This window comes from Delphinus delphis, chromosome 13 (genome assembly GCF_949987515.2).
Source record: "Delphinus delphis chromosome 13, mDelDel1.2, whole genome shotgun sequence".
Lineage (NCBI taxonomy): Eukaryota > Metazoa > Chordata > Mammalia > Artiodactyla > Delphinidae > Delphinus > Delphinus delphis.
The window spans coordinates 14,864,404-14,879,547 of NC_082695.1; the positions used below are offsets into that span (position 1 = coordinate 14,864,404).

Consider the following 15,144-nt stretch of genomic DNA (forward strand, 5'->3'; position numbering starts at 1 on the left):
TGACCTTAGGAACCCTGTCCCTCCTTCCCTGGGGACCCCTTGTGCACTTTGGCCTCTGCTCCAGTCTGCACTCCCTCTCTAGCAAGACCAACCCCTCCGGGCTTCCCTGGTGGCGCAGTGGTTGAGAGTCCGCCTGCCGATGCAGGGGATGCAGGTTCATGCCCCGGTCCAGGAAGATCCCACATGCCGCAGAGCGGCTGGGCCCGTGAGCCATGGCCGCTGGGCCTGCACGTCCGGAGCCTGTGCTCCGCAATGGGAGAGGCCACAACAGTAAGAGGCCCCCGTACCGCAAAAAGAAAAGAAAAAAAAAAAAGACCAACCCCTCCTCTTTCCCACTCCCTCTGAGCCCCGACCTATGCCAAGTAGGTTGCCTGTTTCAGTTGCAGATGCCTCATTTGCGCCTTGTGCCTAGTGCTGGGAACAAAAACATAGATCTGACCTGGTCCTTGTCCTCCTGAAAGTCATCAGCCAGTGAGGGAGATTAAGAACAAAAACAAATCACTTAATGATAGTGCACAGATATACATGCAGTAAAAAGCAGCATGTGCTAGCTATAGCAGCAGAACGGAAAAGCGCTTCCTGGAGGAGGTGGGCATGTAGAGGGTTTTTTTGGGTGAATAGGAGTTTGCCAAGTGACCAAGGGCTGGGAAAAGGTGGGTAATGTATATAATAATAACAGCGTCTTAGCTAACATTCCTCAAGCACTTACCGTAGCCAAGCGCTCCGCCAAGCACCTGTGATGTGCAGTATCTTACTTTGCCCCACAGTCATCCCTTGGGGGTGGGTATTAATACCCCATTTGACAGATGAGGACACTGAGGCTAAATGTGGAGCCAGGACTGGCACATGGCCTGTGAGACTTCTGAGTTGTTTCTCTCAACCACTTCACTCTGCCCCTCCCGCCCCTGACCCTGCCCTGCCCAGCTCAAGACCTGGCACACGGAGGTGATTAGATATAGCAAGTTCCCACCCCCTGCCTTCCCATTCAGGGGTCACACCTTCCATGTAACACAGCACCCCAACCCTTAACTGGGAGGCTAATGGTGGTACTTTGGACACATCGGACCTGAAGATCATCTGTCACGAGCCCTCATTTTGCAGATGAGGAAACTGAGGCTCTGAGAGGGGAAGACCAGGACTTGGGAGCAGATGGGAACAGGATCCCAGATTTTCCCTCTAACTAATCCCCTCTCAGGCCTGCCCTGGAAGAACACCGTTGTCAAGGAAAAAGTCAATATGCACACGCTAAATTAAAACGATAAACAGACTGGAGAATGAGGCTGCCCTGGAGGCCTGGGAGGGGGGAGTTTTCATACGACTGACTGGCACAGGAGCCCGGGGACTCCACGCCCACCACACCTCTCTCATTACAGCTACAGCTCTGTGCCTCGACTTCCCCAGCTCTCGGAGTCTGGGAGGTTGACAGAGAGCAGGGGGTAGCCCGTAGCCCTTGGGATTCAAACAGAGGGAGCAGAGGACTAGATGTTTCGGCCCTGGGTCAGGACCCAAGTGAAGGTCAGATAGAGTCTGTGCCCAGGAGAGAGAAGCTTAAGCAAGGCAGGGGAAGGAGGGGGTCCTCAGGATGGACCATGATGGGTCCTCATCCATCTGGCTGCAGATTCCAGGGCCAGGCACCCTGGGGTTGTGCCAGTTGACAGTGGAAACACTCCCCACGTAGGGAGGGCCCACTGCGTGCTAGGCACTGTGCTAGGCGCAAGGGATAGAGCCAGGAGTAAAGCAGGCAAGATCCCTGACCTTGTACGGGGGAGACAGAGAGTAAAGCAAGTCTGCAGGTGAATGTATCATGCAGGTAGCACTGAGTGCCAGGAAGAGAGATAGAGCAAGGGAAGAGGGTGGCAATGGAGGGCCATGGAAGGGTGGCATTTCCAATGAGGGGATGTTTGAACAGAGACCTAAAAGAAAGGAGGGGGAAAACTGTGAGAACGTCTGGGAGTGGCTAGGTCATATTCCAGGGGGAGGGGACAGCAAATGCAAAGGGCCCGAGGCTGGACATTGCTTCAGTTGTTTGAGGAACAGCAATGGGGCCAGGGAGTGAGTGAGAGGTGGGCTCTATAGACCCGTGGGACTTTGTAGAGGCTTTATGGACAATGTGGTGCTTTGTAGGTCATGGCCAGGACTTTGACTTTGACTCCAAGTAAGCAGGGAACCATGGGAGAATTTTGAGTCAAAGAAGAACGTGATCTGACTTGCACTGAATGAGATCCCTCTGGCTGCTGTGTGGGGAAGAGACGACAGAAGGCAAGGACAGAAGCAGTGACCAGTAATGAGTCTACTGCAATAGTCCAGGCAAGAGAAACACAGTGGCTTGGACCAGGTAGATTTGGTGCAATGGGGAGAGGGAGAAGTGGTCAGATGTGGGATGTATTTGAAGATAGAGACCACTGGATTTACTGATAGACTGGACGTGGGGTATGACATGAGAAGTCAGGGATGGGTCCAAGGATTGGGGGTTTGGGGCTTGAGCAAAAGGAAGGATGGAGCTGCCAGTAACCGCAACAAGGGAGGCTTCAGGAGGAGCAGGTTTGGGGCGGAGGAAGACCACAGCTCTGCTTTGGCAGAGCTGAGTTTGGGAAGCCCATTGGACCTGCATCGGAAGGTGCAGAGGGAGCACTTGGATACACAAGTCTGGCTCTAAGGGGAGAGGACATTGGAATCATCAGAGTAGAGACACTATTTGTCTTGATGGATCCTTTTAGCAACCTTGTGCCCATTTTAGAGATGATAAAACTGAGGCTCAGAGCCATTGAGTTGCCTGATCACAGACACACAGCTGGAAAGTTGGGCAGTTGGGGCTTGAAATGAGGTCTGTCTGCCTCCCAGCCCTGGTGACCCACCCAGACCCTGTGCTCTGTGGTTCTTCTCACCAAATCCTCCCAGCAGCCCCGTGTGAGAGGGGAGGGGTGGCTCATGGATTACCATCACCTTCATTTTCGAGATGGGGCCACCGAGACTTAGGGAGACTTAAGGGACTTGCCCACAGTTGAGGAGCAGTCAAGCGTGCAGCCTTCCTGCCGGTGTGCCACGTGAACCAAAAGAATCTCTCCACGCTGGCCCCAAGGCACAGGGCAGCCTAAAGGCACTGAAAAGTCTTGCAGCCTGGACCTTGTTCATCTCTTTTTAACCCAGTGTCCATGGAGCCTTGCTCTCAGAAAGCATCTAGAATTGGGAAGCACGGAGCAGAGGCTGGGAGCCAAATTTCAGGGCCCCTGTTTTTAAAATGGGAGCATGATTACCCACCTGGATGGGGCTGTCACGTGGTTATGTTCATTTTGAATGACCGCTCAGCGCGAAGCCCTCCACAGAGCAGAGAGGCAGCATGTTTGCTAAAAGAAGGAACAAATAAACAAACAGACGCATGAAAAAAGGAATAGATAAGTGGATGAAGGAATGGACCAATGCAAGGATAGCAAAAGGCATGAAAGAATAAAATAACCGAACTCAGAATGGATCGATATCTGAACGAATGAATTCATTCACACATTCAGCAAATATCCAGTGAACACCTACTGTGTGCAGGCGCTGGGGATACAGCAGTGAATAAAACGAAGTCCTTGCCTTGTGGCAGTGACATTCTAGTGGGAGGAGACAGACAGAAAGCAAGATATATATGTAACATATAAAGTATACCAGATGGAACAGGGAAGGAGAGAAGGGAAGGTAGGAATGTGGAAGGGTGCACATTTTTATATAGGATGGTCGTAAGTGAGGGAATGATTGAAATCATGGATAAAGTTGCTGAAGGAGAATAAGTGCAGGTATGAATGGTGGCAGGCACGGGTGAATGAGCTGAGAGAATTATTGAATGAATGAACTGAGGAAGGCATGAATAAAGGAATGCACGAATGAAAGAATTAAGGAATGCATAAATGAACTTGTGCTTGAAGTAATTAATGAATGGATGGGCTGATGAACGGATTACTGAATGAGTGAACTAATGAAGGAAAGAAGGACCGTCAGTGTCGGCACGGTCGTGGCCTCTGTGGATCCCGGCTCCCACCCCAGGCTCTGACTCTGCTTCCCACCCCCTCCTTGTCTAAACAGCCCACACCCCCTTCTCCCTTCTCCTCCCCCAGGGCCTGTGATGGGCCACTGCTTCAGTGCCTGTGTTGACCGTTCAGTGGTGGGGGCAGCTTGCGACCCCTGCCCCCCTTGCTGACTTGCATCCCCGTCCTGACACCCCGCTTCCTTGCCTTCCACGCCCCCCTCCCCGGGCCCGCTCTCCTCTCGCCCCAACCCATATGTGCTGACCCTCCAGCTCGCCCCTGCCGTACTGACCCTCCAGCCCGTGCTGACCCCGGTGTTGTCCCCCGCCCCTCCGGCCTGTCCCGATCCCCCTGGCCGCGGATGTTAACGGCCCTCCGGTCCTGACTCCCGTCCCCCTTGTGAGCACAGGCACCATGCGGCCGGTGCGGCGCAACTTCTACGACCCGTCGTCGGCGCCGGGCAAGGGCATCGTGTGGGAGTGGGAGAACGACGGCGGCGCGTGGACGGCCTACGACATGGACATCTGCATCACCATCCAGAACGCCTACGAGAAGCAGCACCCGTGGCTCGACCTCTCGTCGCTCGGCTTCTGCTACCTCATCTACTTCAACAGCATGTCGCAGATGAACCGCCAGACGCGCCGGCGCCGCCGCCTGCGCCGCCGCCTGGACCTCGCCTACCCGCTCACCGTCGGCTCCATCCCCAAGTCGCAGTCGTGGCCCGTGGGCGCCAGCTCGGGCCAGCCCTGCTCGTGCCAGCAGTGCCTGCTGGTCAACAGCACGCGCGCCGCTTCCAACGCCATCTTGGCTTCGCAGCGCCGCAAGGCGCCCCCCGCGCCCCCGCCGCCCCAGCCGCCGCCCGGAGGACCAGCGGGCACGCTCGCCGTGCGCCCCAGCGCCACCTTTGCAGGCGCCGCGCTCTGGGCCGCGCCCGCCGCTGGCCCCGCCGAGCCCGCGCAGCCCCTCAGCGCGTCCCCGCGGAGCCCGAGCGCCCCCAGCGGCGCGCCCACCCCGGGGCAGAACAACCTCAACCGGCCCGGGCCCCAGCGCGCCACCAGCGTGAGCGCACGCGCCTCCATCCCGCCGGGGTAAGCCGGGCCCTGGGCGCAGGGGTAGCTGCCCACTGGGGCTAGGACCAAAGAATTACAATAATAATTATAATAACCACAAGTAATATCTAGCATCTATTAAGTATTCACTTTGTGCCAAGCGTTAACTAAGCACCTTAACGCTCATTTATCTCCAGGCGTAAGGACCCTGTGAGGTAGGGAGAGTCATCATCCCCGATTTACAGATGAGGAAACTGAAGCACGGGGAGAGTTAGTAACATTTCCCAGATCGCACAATTCACAGTGATGGGTCCATAGCAGCAACTATAATGGTGTACAGTCCATGTTTATTATTTACTAAACTCCTTATCTACACCACCTCACTTATTACACACACACACACCCCAAAATTCCACCATGCCCCTGCTACAGATGGAGAGGCTGAGGCTGGGAGAGGTACGGCGCCTTCTGAGGGCCACCCAGGTGGAGAGCAGGGATTGGAATTCACACCAATTCCAGGATTCTGTGCTGTGTTGTCTTCGAATTTTTGGAGGGTTTCCACCCCTGCCCCAGTCCATACCCATCTCATGTGGAGGCTCAAAGCAAGCATTAGGCCCTTGTCCGAAACATTTCCCCTATAGGCCACGTCTAAATATCACCATCACTTGGGGCTAATACTGTGATTTTCAAGCTGGGCTTTAGGGACTCCTGGGGTGACCCGAGATAGTGGCAGGAGAGGGTGGTGGTTAAGAGGTCAGGCACACAAGAGCCAGCCTCTCTGCTCTTGTTTTAACCAGAGCAGCCCTTTTTGGAATCTCTTTTGTGAACTGGCTTTCCCAGCAGGATTTCACTGAGGAAGGGAACCCGGCTCACACCAACTTTGGAAGTCCCTGGGTTAAGGCATCCAGGCCCCGGGATGGGGACCCAGCGAGCCTGTCAGCTCCCCACCCTGGAGCCCAGGTTCAGTTGATCTCAGCAGAGGGCCAGACCCTGAAGTGGTGGGAGAGAGAGGGAGGGCCCCAGGGGCCTTTGCAGCAAGAATTCAAGAACCTTCTCTCTGGGGCTATATTGTTGAAACCCACTAGTGGATTATGAAATCAGAAGGTTGTAACCAGAATTTTCTGGCAATGGAATGGAATAGAATAGAATAGAAAAGAAAATATTGGCATGTGTCATACATAGTAACAGTAAGAATTGTTCCGTGAACCTTTCGCATGATTTCTACATGTGTTTAATGGGTCGCCAGGTGAAATGAATTTCTTAGTCACTGATGAAAGTTTTGAAAGCCACTGTTTCAGGGCAAGCTGGGAATTGCTCAGTATCGGTTCTCCACATGTGTACTGTGGGTGCATGTTTACAGAGACCAACAAGACAGACAGGGTCCAAACTGCCAGACGTACAGCCAGCAAACGAGTAAATGAACACAATTGCTGGAGAGAGAGGGAAGTGCTGGGGAAGGTGGTGGGATGGGGTGGTGTGGTTGAGAGGGAACGGGATAGTCAAGGCAGACCCCACCGAGGAGGTAGGTAGCCGGGCCTGGAGAAAGGCCGTTCCAGACAGAGGGAACAGCAAGCCCAGCTTCAATGGGGCTTAGAGGACACGGCGCGTTTAGAGAAGGGCTAGAGGTGTGGGGAGGCCTGGAGTGTGAGATGCCAGTGAGAACAGAAAAGGGCATCCCAGGCAGGGGCAGTGCAAGCGCAAAGGGGCGGGGGTGGGAATGAATCCAGCAGGTTCTGGAGACTGCGCAGGGATAGAGGTGGAACGGCAGGGGCTGAGATTTTTTCCATGTTGGGAGTAAGAGCCTGATGGCAGGGCCTGAGGTGGGGCCTGGGCTTGGTGCTGCCGGCAGTAGGGAGCTATAGAGTGTGCTTGAGCTCACGAGGGCTCTGGAGAGAAGAAAGATTTCTCCCTGGGGTTGCTGATCATTAAACATGTCCTCCTCTGACCTGCCAGCACCCTGCTCTCCCCAGCCATGTGCCCCCTACCCAGTCTGTATCACTCCCCCTCCCCTTCCTGGGAGCTCTTTCTGACCCTCTCTGAGACCAGACATTGGCCTGGAAAGGGGACGTGGGGGACTGATGGGGCTCCCTCGTCCCTCCCTGGCCATGTAGACCCTGCCCAGTCTCACCCCTGCCCCTCTAACAGACCCTCCCCAGCCAGACAAGCCTGGGTGGAGGCCCCCCAACCCTCATCTCCAAGGAACTCCAGCTAAAAATACCCCTGGTTCAGAGTGGGGGGGTAGGTACAGGACACGTGGAGTCTCCTGCTGAGTGAGGGGAGTGGGAGGAAGGAGGCATGGGGATGGCAGACCCTGGTTCCTCCAGACTGAAGCTTCCCGTTGCCAAGGCAACTGAGGCCCTGGCGCAGCCCATGATGGGAAAGGGATGGGGTCTCTGAGGAGCTAGGCAGCCAGGCCCCCCACTCCACCCTGATCCCCAAACCCCACAGAGCCCCTCATGGCCCTTCTCACGGTCTCTCTGCCTCTGTGTCTGTCTGTCACTGTGCCTGGGCTGCCACAGGCTGGGGGCCCAAACAACAGAAATGTGTTGTCTCGTACTCTGGGGGCTGGAGGTCTGAGATCAAGGTGTCAGTAGGGTGGGTTTCTGGTGGGGCCTCTCTCCTTCGGCTTACAGATGGGCCCCTTCTCCCTGTGTCTTCATGTCACCTACCCTCTGTACCCCTGTGTCCAAATTCCCTCTTTATAAGGGCACCAGCCATATTGATTAGGGCCCAAGCTAATGACCTTGTTCATGACTTGATCACCTCTTCAGAGATCCTGTCTCCAAAGTGTCTGGGGGCTTGGGGGGCGTTAGGACTTCGACACCTGAGTTCTGGGGTGAACACAATTCAAGCCACAGCCGTGTGTCTGTGACTTTCCTGTTACACTTTCTGAGTCTCAGCCTCCCTTTCAGTCTCTCTCTTTCTCCCTGTGACTGTGTCTCCCTGTCTCTGTCTGTCTCTGTCTCTTGTTCCTTCTCTCCTGCCTTTTTCTTTCCCTCTCATCAGCTCTCTCCCTCCCCTGCTCCCTTCTCTCCACCCTACCTCTCTCCTGCCGAGAGAGGTGCATGGCTTCACCCTCCCTGGCCTCAGTTTCCCCATCTGCCAAACGGAGCTAAAATCGCCCCAGTCCACACGTGCTGGCTCAGCAGAGCTGATGCGCGTGCAAATGCATTTCAAATCACCGCACACGATCCGTGTGCAAGGGAGGGGTGAACTCTGACATCATTCTTTGTCATCCTTCTTACCTCCCATCCTCATCTCAGGACAGAGGTCCAGAGAGGGGCACTGACTTGCCCCCAGGCCACACAGCCAGTGGGGCCAGAGTGTCCCCCGGCCAGGGTTTTTTTCCACTCCCCCTGTGACGGGGCGAGAAGCCAGCTGGCAGCCGGGGCCTGGGGGACAGACACAGAGGGGTGGGAAAGACCCACCCTGTCACCTGAGAGGGCAGCATCCAGCACTTTGGAACACAGCTGTGGGACAGACTCAGAGTTTCCAGCCCACGTGGTGGAGGGGAGAGGGAGGGGGACAGCTGCAGGCCTGTTTCCATTTACTGAGCGCTCAGTACGTCCCAGGCTCCATCTCACGGCTTTTACATGCATCGCCTCTCTTGATGCACACAGAAACCCAAGGTGGCAGGTCCTATTATCCCCATTTTTCAGATGAGGAAACTGAGGCTCTGAAAGGCTGGCCCTTGATCAAGGTCACGTGATTAGGACTCTGATTCAAAAACCCCAGTCGGCCACGGTACTGGGATACCCCACCCCGCTGTCTACCCACTCCAAGTTTCCAGCCAGGGTCCCAGAGAGACCTGGCCCTGATTCTACAAGGTGTTGAGGAGTCCAGGGAGTAGATGGACCCACAGAGGCTGAGTTTGGGCCCAGCTTCTGTGTCTCCTCTCACTGTGTGGCCCCAGTGGAGCTTATCGCCCTCTCTGGACCTGTCTTGGCACCTATGGAGTGGGGCTGGCAACAAAGACCAACGTGGGGGCAGATATCAGAGCGCCTGCATTTTCAAATCTGGCCCTGCCCGTACGTCCCTATCAGACTACAGTGTTGCCACACTAATCAGAGCCATCGAGATGCCATTTGAGTTTTGTTTTGTTTTTTTAACTATTTATTTATTTATTTATTTTTGGCCGCGTCGGGTCTTAGTCGCCACATGTGGGATCTTTCGTTCTGGTGCATGGGCTCTTGGTTGCGGTGCGCAGGCTCCAGAGCGCATGGGCTCTGTAATTGCAGCACGTGGGCTCACTCGTTGTGGCGCATGGGCTCAGTTGCCCCACGGCATATGGGATCTTAGTTCCCCGACCAGGGATCGAACCCGCGTCCCCTGCATTGGAAGGCGGATTCTTAACCACTGGACCAGCAGGGAAGTCCTGCCATTTGAGTTTTCATACCTCTGGTTCTTAGCCTGAGAGCCTCTTCCTGTTTACTGGCCACCAGTGATTCCTTCTTTTACCAATCACTTGTTTCTTTCTTTTGCGTCTCCTTCTCTTGGGCTCTTTATTACTTCCTTATTGATTTGCAAGCGCTTCTCCTGCATTAAGGGTATTAACCCTTTAACTGTCATCTTTCCCCAGTTTGCTATTTCTTTTTATCTTCTTTATAGCCTATGTTTGCTTTTTAATTAGTTAATCTTTTTATGTTCAGCAACTACTGTGCGCCAGGCACTGTTTGGAGCCCTGGAGATACAACCATGAGCAAAACAGACAATCCCTGCCCTCCTGGAGCTCACATTCTAGTGAGAGACAAACAATAAACAAAATAAATAAATTCTAGAATATGGTAGAGAGTAGTCATGATTACAGAGGTAAAATAAAGAAAGGAAGGGGTGTAGGGGGTGGTGGGAGGGATGTAATTGTAAACGAAGAGGTCAGAAAAGGCCTCACTGAGAATATAACATTTGAGAAAGGATTGAAGGAGGTTGAGAAGCAAGCCACGCAGAGAACTGGGGGGAGAGCATTGCAGACAGAGGGGACAGCTTGTGCAAAGGCCCTGAGGCAGGAGCAGGCCTGGTATGTTCGAGGAGGCCAGTGTGGCTGGAGAGGCTACAGGGGATGTGGGGTGGGAGAAGAGGCCAAAGATGAAATGGGGCCAGTCCTGCAGGGCCCCGAAGGCTGTGCTGAGGACTTCGGCTTTCACTCTGCGTGGGATGGTAGTCAGCGGGGTTGGGAGCTGGAGCCAGACTGGCGTGACTCTGTTGTCACAGGTTCGATCTGGATGTGGAGAATAGGTGGGGAGGTGGGCTTTGATGTGGTGGGTGTGTTTGGGTGTTTTCCTTCTTCTTTTTATTTCCTGCAGTGATTTTACGTTTATGTTCTGAAGAATCCACATTTTGTTTCTCCGGCTCTTTCCTGGGTATTACTTTTAAATGCTTCAAAAGTAACAAAGTCCCGAAAGGCACAACATGAAAAGTCTCACCCTCACCACGTCCTCAGGGGGCCCCTGGCCTGCCCACCCTCCCCCTTTTCCTGTCCTGGCTGGAGTGCCTTGGCTGTCACCCTGCCTCTCCTCTCGCTGGGCTCCCCCAGCGCCTCACCGCAAGGTCAAACCAAACTGCCCCATTCCCCCACCCCCCAGACCTGAAGCACTTCCTGCCCTGCTCCCTGGGAGGCCAAACCACACACTCCTGTCTACGTGTCTGCCCCCGGCCCGGCCGTGGGAACCAACCGACAGCCCGCCCCTCCCCTCCCTTCCCTTGCCTGGGCTCCACCCCGGGCCGCGCCGACGGAGCAGGGAGACCAGGAGGGTGGGGGAGGGTGACACGGAGCCCCCAGGCCTCTGGATAAACCTGGGCCCTAAATGACAGCCACCCCTCAAAATATCGCTCTAGGGGGACTTTAGTACCGTTGAACCCCTAGGAGTGGACGGGGTCAGGGGTGAGAGGTCCCAGTTGACAGAGGGGAAACTGAGGCCCATAGAAGCTCAGCAGCTTGTTCAGGCAGGGGGTGGGCGGGGATGGCTGGAGCGAGGAAAGGGGAAGCGAGCCAGGCCGCTTGATGGTTTGTGGCTTTTGCTGGACCCATGGGGCACCCTGTCTCCCTGGAGCTTGCCGTGATGTTCTCAGGCTCTGCAGAGGGGTTGGGGGTGCAGACCTGGCTGACCCCGGACTGTGGGGGTCAGGGGTTCAGGTACAGGACGAGTGGGCACTGAATGGGGGCAGGTGACAGGAGCAGGCCCAAGGAACAGGGGAGGGGGGGCCCATGCACTATTCAACTTCCTTCTCCCCATGACATGGTGCTCTCACTTCTGCCCCCTCCTCACCCACTTGGACCCATATGACTGAGGCATGACCCTCCAGAGGCTCCCCAAGGGGCCATGGGGTAAGTGCCAGGTGTCTGGAGAGCATCTGAGGCCAATCAGAGGACCTGAAACCACCATCAGAGAATGTGACATGCCTGGGGCCTGCCAGGGGCATGGAGGAGAGGGAGAGGACAGGGAGGCCAGCCTAGGTTGTGACTTCCTGCGTTTCTGGGGTCCTGAACCCCCTTGTTGCTTGGGACAGAGAAGAGTGGCCAGAGCAGGCAAATGTATCCACTCGCGAAGCCCTCAATGCAGGCCCCCCAAACCTGAGCCAGCTCCAGGGTCCAGGTCAAAGGCTTTGGCCCACCTCTAGGGCACAGAGGGCTCAGAAGGCTGGCTCAACTCCAGGTGACCCCACAGATCCGCCTGGTGGGCTCAGCTCTGGCCTCTGACTCAGAAACTCCAGGACCACTAACCAGCTGGTTGACCATCGTGAAGCCACTTCCCCTCTCTGGGCCTCATTCCGATCATTTGCAAGATAAATGACAAACAGATTTCAGTTCATGGGCTGGCTCTGCTTGAATGGAAATGACTTCCTGGAGCACTCTTGACAAGGATTCTGAAGTTGCATTTTAGCTTAGTGGAAAGGAGTGCTAGGATTGATTGGTGATGCCTGCCATGGGTGCTAGATAGGCAGTAATGGTATCTATGTCATGTATTTGCCATTCCTGCTCCAACCTTGTCTCTGGGGGCACATTTGGTGTTAGAACTACTGATTCTTTTTCTTTTCCTTTTTTCTTTTTTTTAAATTAATTTTTATTGGAGTATGGTTGCTTTACAATGTTGTGTTAGCCTCCACTGCACAACAAAATGAATCAACCATACGAGTACAGATATCCCCTCCCTTTTGGACTTCCCTCCCATTTATGTTACCACAGTGCATTAGGTAGTTCTATACAGTATGTTCCCATCAGTTGTCTATTTTATACATAGTATCAATAATGTATATGTGTCAATCCCAGTCTCCCAATTCCTCCTCCCATCCCACCCCTTTCCCCCTTGGTATCCATACATTTGTTCTGTACATCTGAGTCTCTATTTCTGCTTTGCAAATAAGATCATCTGTATCATTTTTCTAGATTCCACATTTATGCATTATTATACAATATTTGCTTTTCTCTTTCTGACTTACTTCACTCTGTATGACGCTTTCTAGGTCCATCCACATCTCTGCAAATTACCCAATTTCATTCCTTTTTATGGCTGAGTAATACCCGTTGTATATATGTGCCACATCTTCTTTATCCATTCCTCTGTTGATGGACGTTTAGGTTGCTTCCATGTCCTGGCTATTGTAAGTAGTGCTGCTATGAACATTGGGGTGCATGTGTTTTGTTTTTTTAAAAAATAAATAAATAAATAAATAAATTTATTTATTTATTTTTGGCTGCATTGGGTCTTCGTTGCTGCGCATGGGCTTTCTCTAAGTTGTGGCAAGCGGGGGCTACTCTTCGTTGCAGTGCGTGGGCTTCTCATTGCAGTGGCTTCTCTTGTTTTTTTGAATTATGGTTTTCTCTGGATATACGCCCAGTAGTGGGATTGCTGGGTCATATGGTAGTTCTATTTTTAAGAACTACTGTTTCTAAGGACACGAGGCACCCCTCTGAAGAGACCAGAGAACTAGTAGACTGATTCCTTAATTGGCTCAACTCCTCCATTCAGTGCTTACTGAGTACCGATTTGCACCACGTTTCATCCTCAATCCTGGGGTCACAGGACTGGGTCAGAAGCTCACAGTCTGGTGGAAGAGATAAGAGTGGAACCCCACAACTAGGAAGCAAGACAGGAAATGTGTCCTCAAAAAAACAAAAGATAAACACAGTCCCCTGGGAATTCAAAGAAGGAGTGGTTATGTATTTGCTTGAGGTCGATCAGAAAAAGCCTCATGAAGACAGTGACCTTTGAACCTGTCTTCAAAGGGAAGATGTGAATTGGGAATAGACAGTATGGACAGGCAGGGGAAACAGGTGTGACAAAGGTACGCAGACAGGAAAGGGCAGGGAACAGTGTGAGGAACAGCAACTAGGAAAATCTCCCCAAGTTATCTCATCCTGCCTTTGAACATTGCCTCCCAGCCAGGGCAGGTATGAGGCATCTCTGTTTGCTCTTCTGTGGCAGAGGAAAGAGAGGGAAGCCAAACACCCTAACCCTCTTCCCCAAACTCGTCCTGGGGAGATTTTTTTCCTCAGATAACAGCCTCCTGCCTCAGTCTCTGAGCCAGGGTGAGAGAACTTGGTTTCGTGTCACATGGCTGAGAAAATAGACTCTGGAGTCTGACATCCTGGGCTCACATTTGGGCTCTACCACTTACTGGCAAGTTACTTCATCTCTCTGGGCCTCAGTCTCCCCCTCTGTAGAATGGGATATCACAGACTTATTGGGACGATTAGATGAGGGAGGGAAGGTCTACAACAGAATCTGGGACATAGAGAGCTCTTGGAATTATTGACCCCTGGCCCATCTCAGTGTGGCATGTTCAGTGAGACAGTTTCCGGGAAATGTCTGGGTTCCCCCAAACCTTGCCATGGAATCTCTGCCTTGAGTTGGATGGGGAGCATTTCTGGGAACTTCTTAGAGAAGCTTTGCTCGTGCTGTTCCCACGGATGCCCACTTAGTGTGCTCACTTCAGAATGAAAGTTGGCACAGAGTCTCTGAGGGCCTAAAGGCTTCAGAGGGGCTTCTCTGGGGCAGCTGCTTCAAGGCTCACTTCCAATGTGTGCAAAAAATGCACGGGGAGACGGCGCCCAAGCACGTGAGCGTGAGTCATCGGCTTGGAACATCCCCGCAAAATCCAGTCTTCCTTCCTTCCTTCATGCAACAAGTGTTTCTTGACAATCTACTATGTGCCATGTACTCGCGGCGATGGCAGGTGGTGAGGAAGGTCTTTCTACCGAGGCAGCGCTGAAGCAGACCTCAGGGAGCCACTCAGCATCTGCGGGAAAAGCCTTCAGGCGGAGGGCACAGCAAGTGAAAAGGCCTTGAAAGGGCTCAGCATTTTAGAGCAGAGGTGTGTGGAGTAGAGAGATGGAGGGGGTGGAGATGAGGTCACAGAGGCAGGGAGGGCCTGGTCATGCTGAAGACTTTATAATATCAGGCTGTGATTAATGCAATGACAAAAAACATTAAGTAAGGTAAAGGCAAAGGCAGAGGGCTTCTCTAGAATAAAGTGGAAGGGAAGATCTTGGATAGGGTGACATTTGAGCAGAAACCTGTGTTAAGTGAGGGAGCAGAGCATGAGGATAATCTGGGGGAGAGCATTCTGGGAGAGGAATCAGCGAGTGCAAAGGCCCTGGGGTGAGGACGGGCCTGGTATGTTTGCAGAATGGCAGGGAGACCAGGGAGGCTGGGGTGGAGTGGGTGAGGGGTGAGCACAGGAGAAACAGAGTTCAAGGGGTAGGTACTGGCTATACTGCATATGGTAAAGAGGTTGGATTTCACTCTAAGCAAGGTAAGAGCCACAGGGGATTGAGGGCAGCGGGAGGAACAGGATCTGATGCAGGGGTGGGGCTGGCTTCTGGTCTGAGCAGATTTCAAGGCCTGAAGGATTCCTCTGACCCTTTGCCAGGCAGGGCCTCAAGAGGGCGGAGCAGAGAGTGAAGGCCGGCCCCCCTTCCGGGAGGCCTGTGGGCAGCAGTCTCCTGTCCAGGGCAGGAGGATGTTCTCACTGACTCGGAGGAAACAGCGCATCCCACATCAAAAAGGGGCCTGGGTGGCTCCCACGCTCTGGCATCGTGGGAACCCAGCAACCCTGTGTTCTCGCAGGGGGCCCGCAGATTGAGAGAGGCTGGG

The 15,144-nt window shown here is 53.7% G+C and overlaps 1 protein-coding gene across 1 annotated transcript in view; it reads left to right on the forward strand.

Moving 5' to 3' along the window:
* Window positions 1-15,144, forward strand: part of DTX1 (deltex E3 ubiquitin ligase 1) — a 36,877-nt gene that overhangs the window by 14,446 nt on the left and 7,287 nt on the right. Inside the window, exon 3 of the mRNA XM_060028133.1 lies at window positions 4,414-5,092. Within this exon, the coding sequence (XP_059884116.1) occupies window positions 4,414-5,092 (679 nt within the window). The remainder of the gene's footprint in view (window positions 1-4,413; window positions 5,093-15,144) is intronic.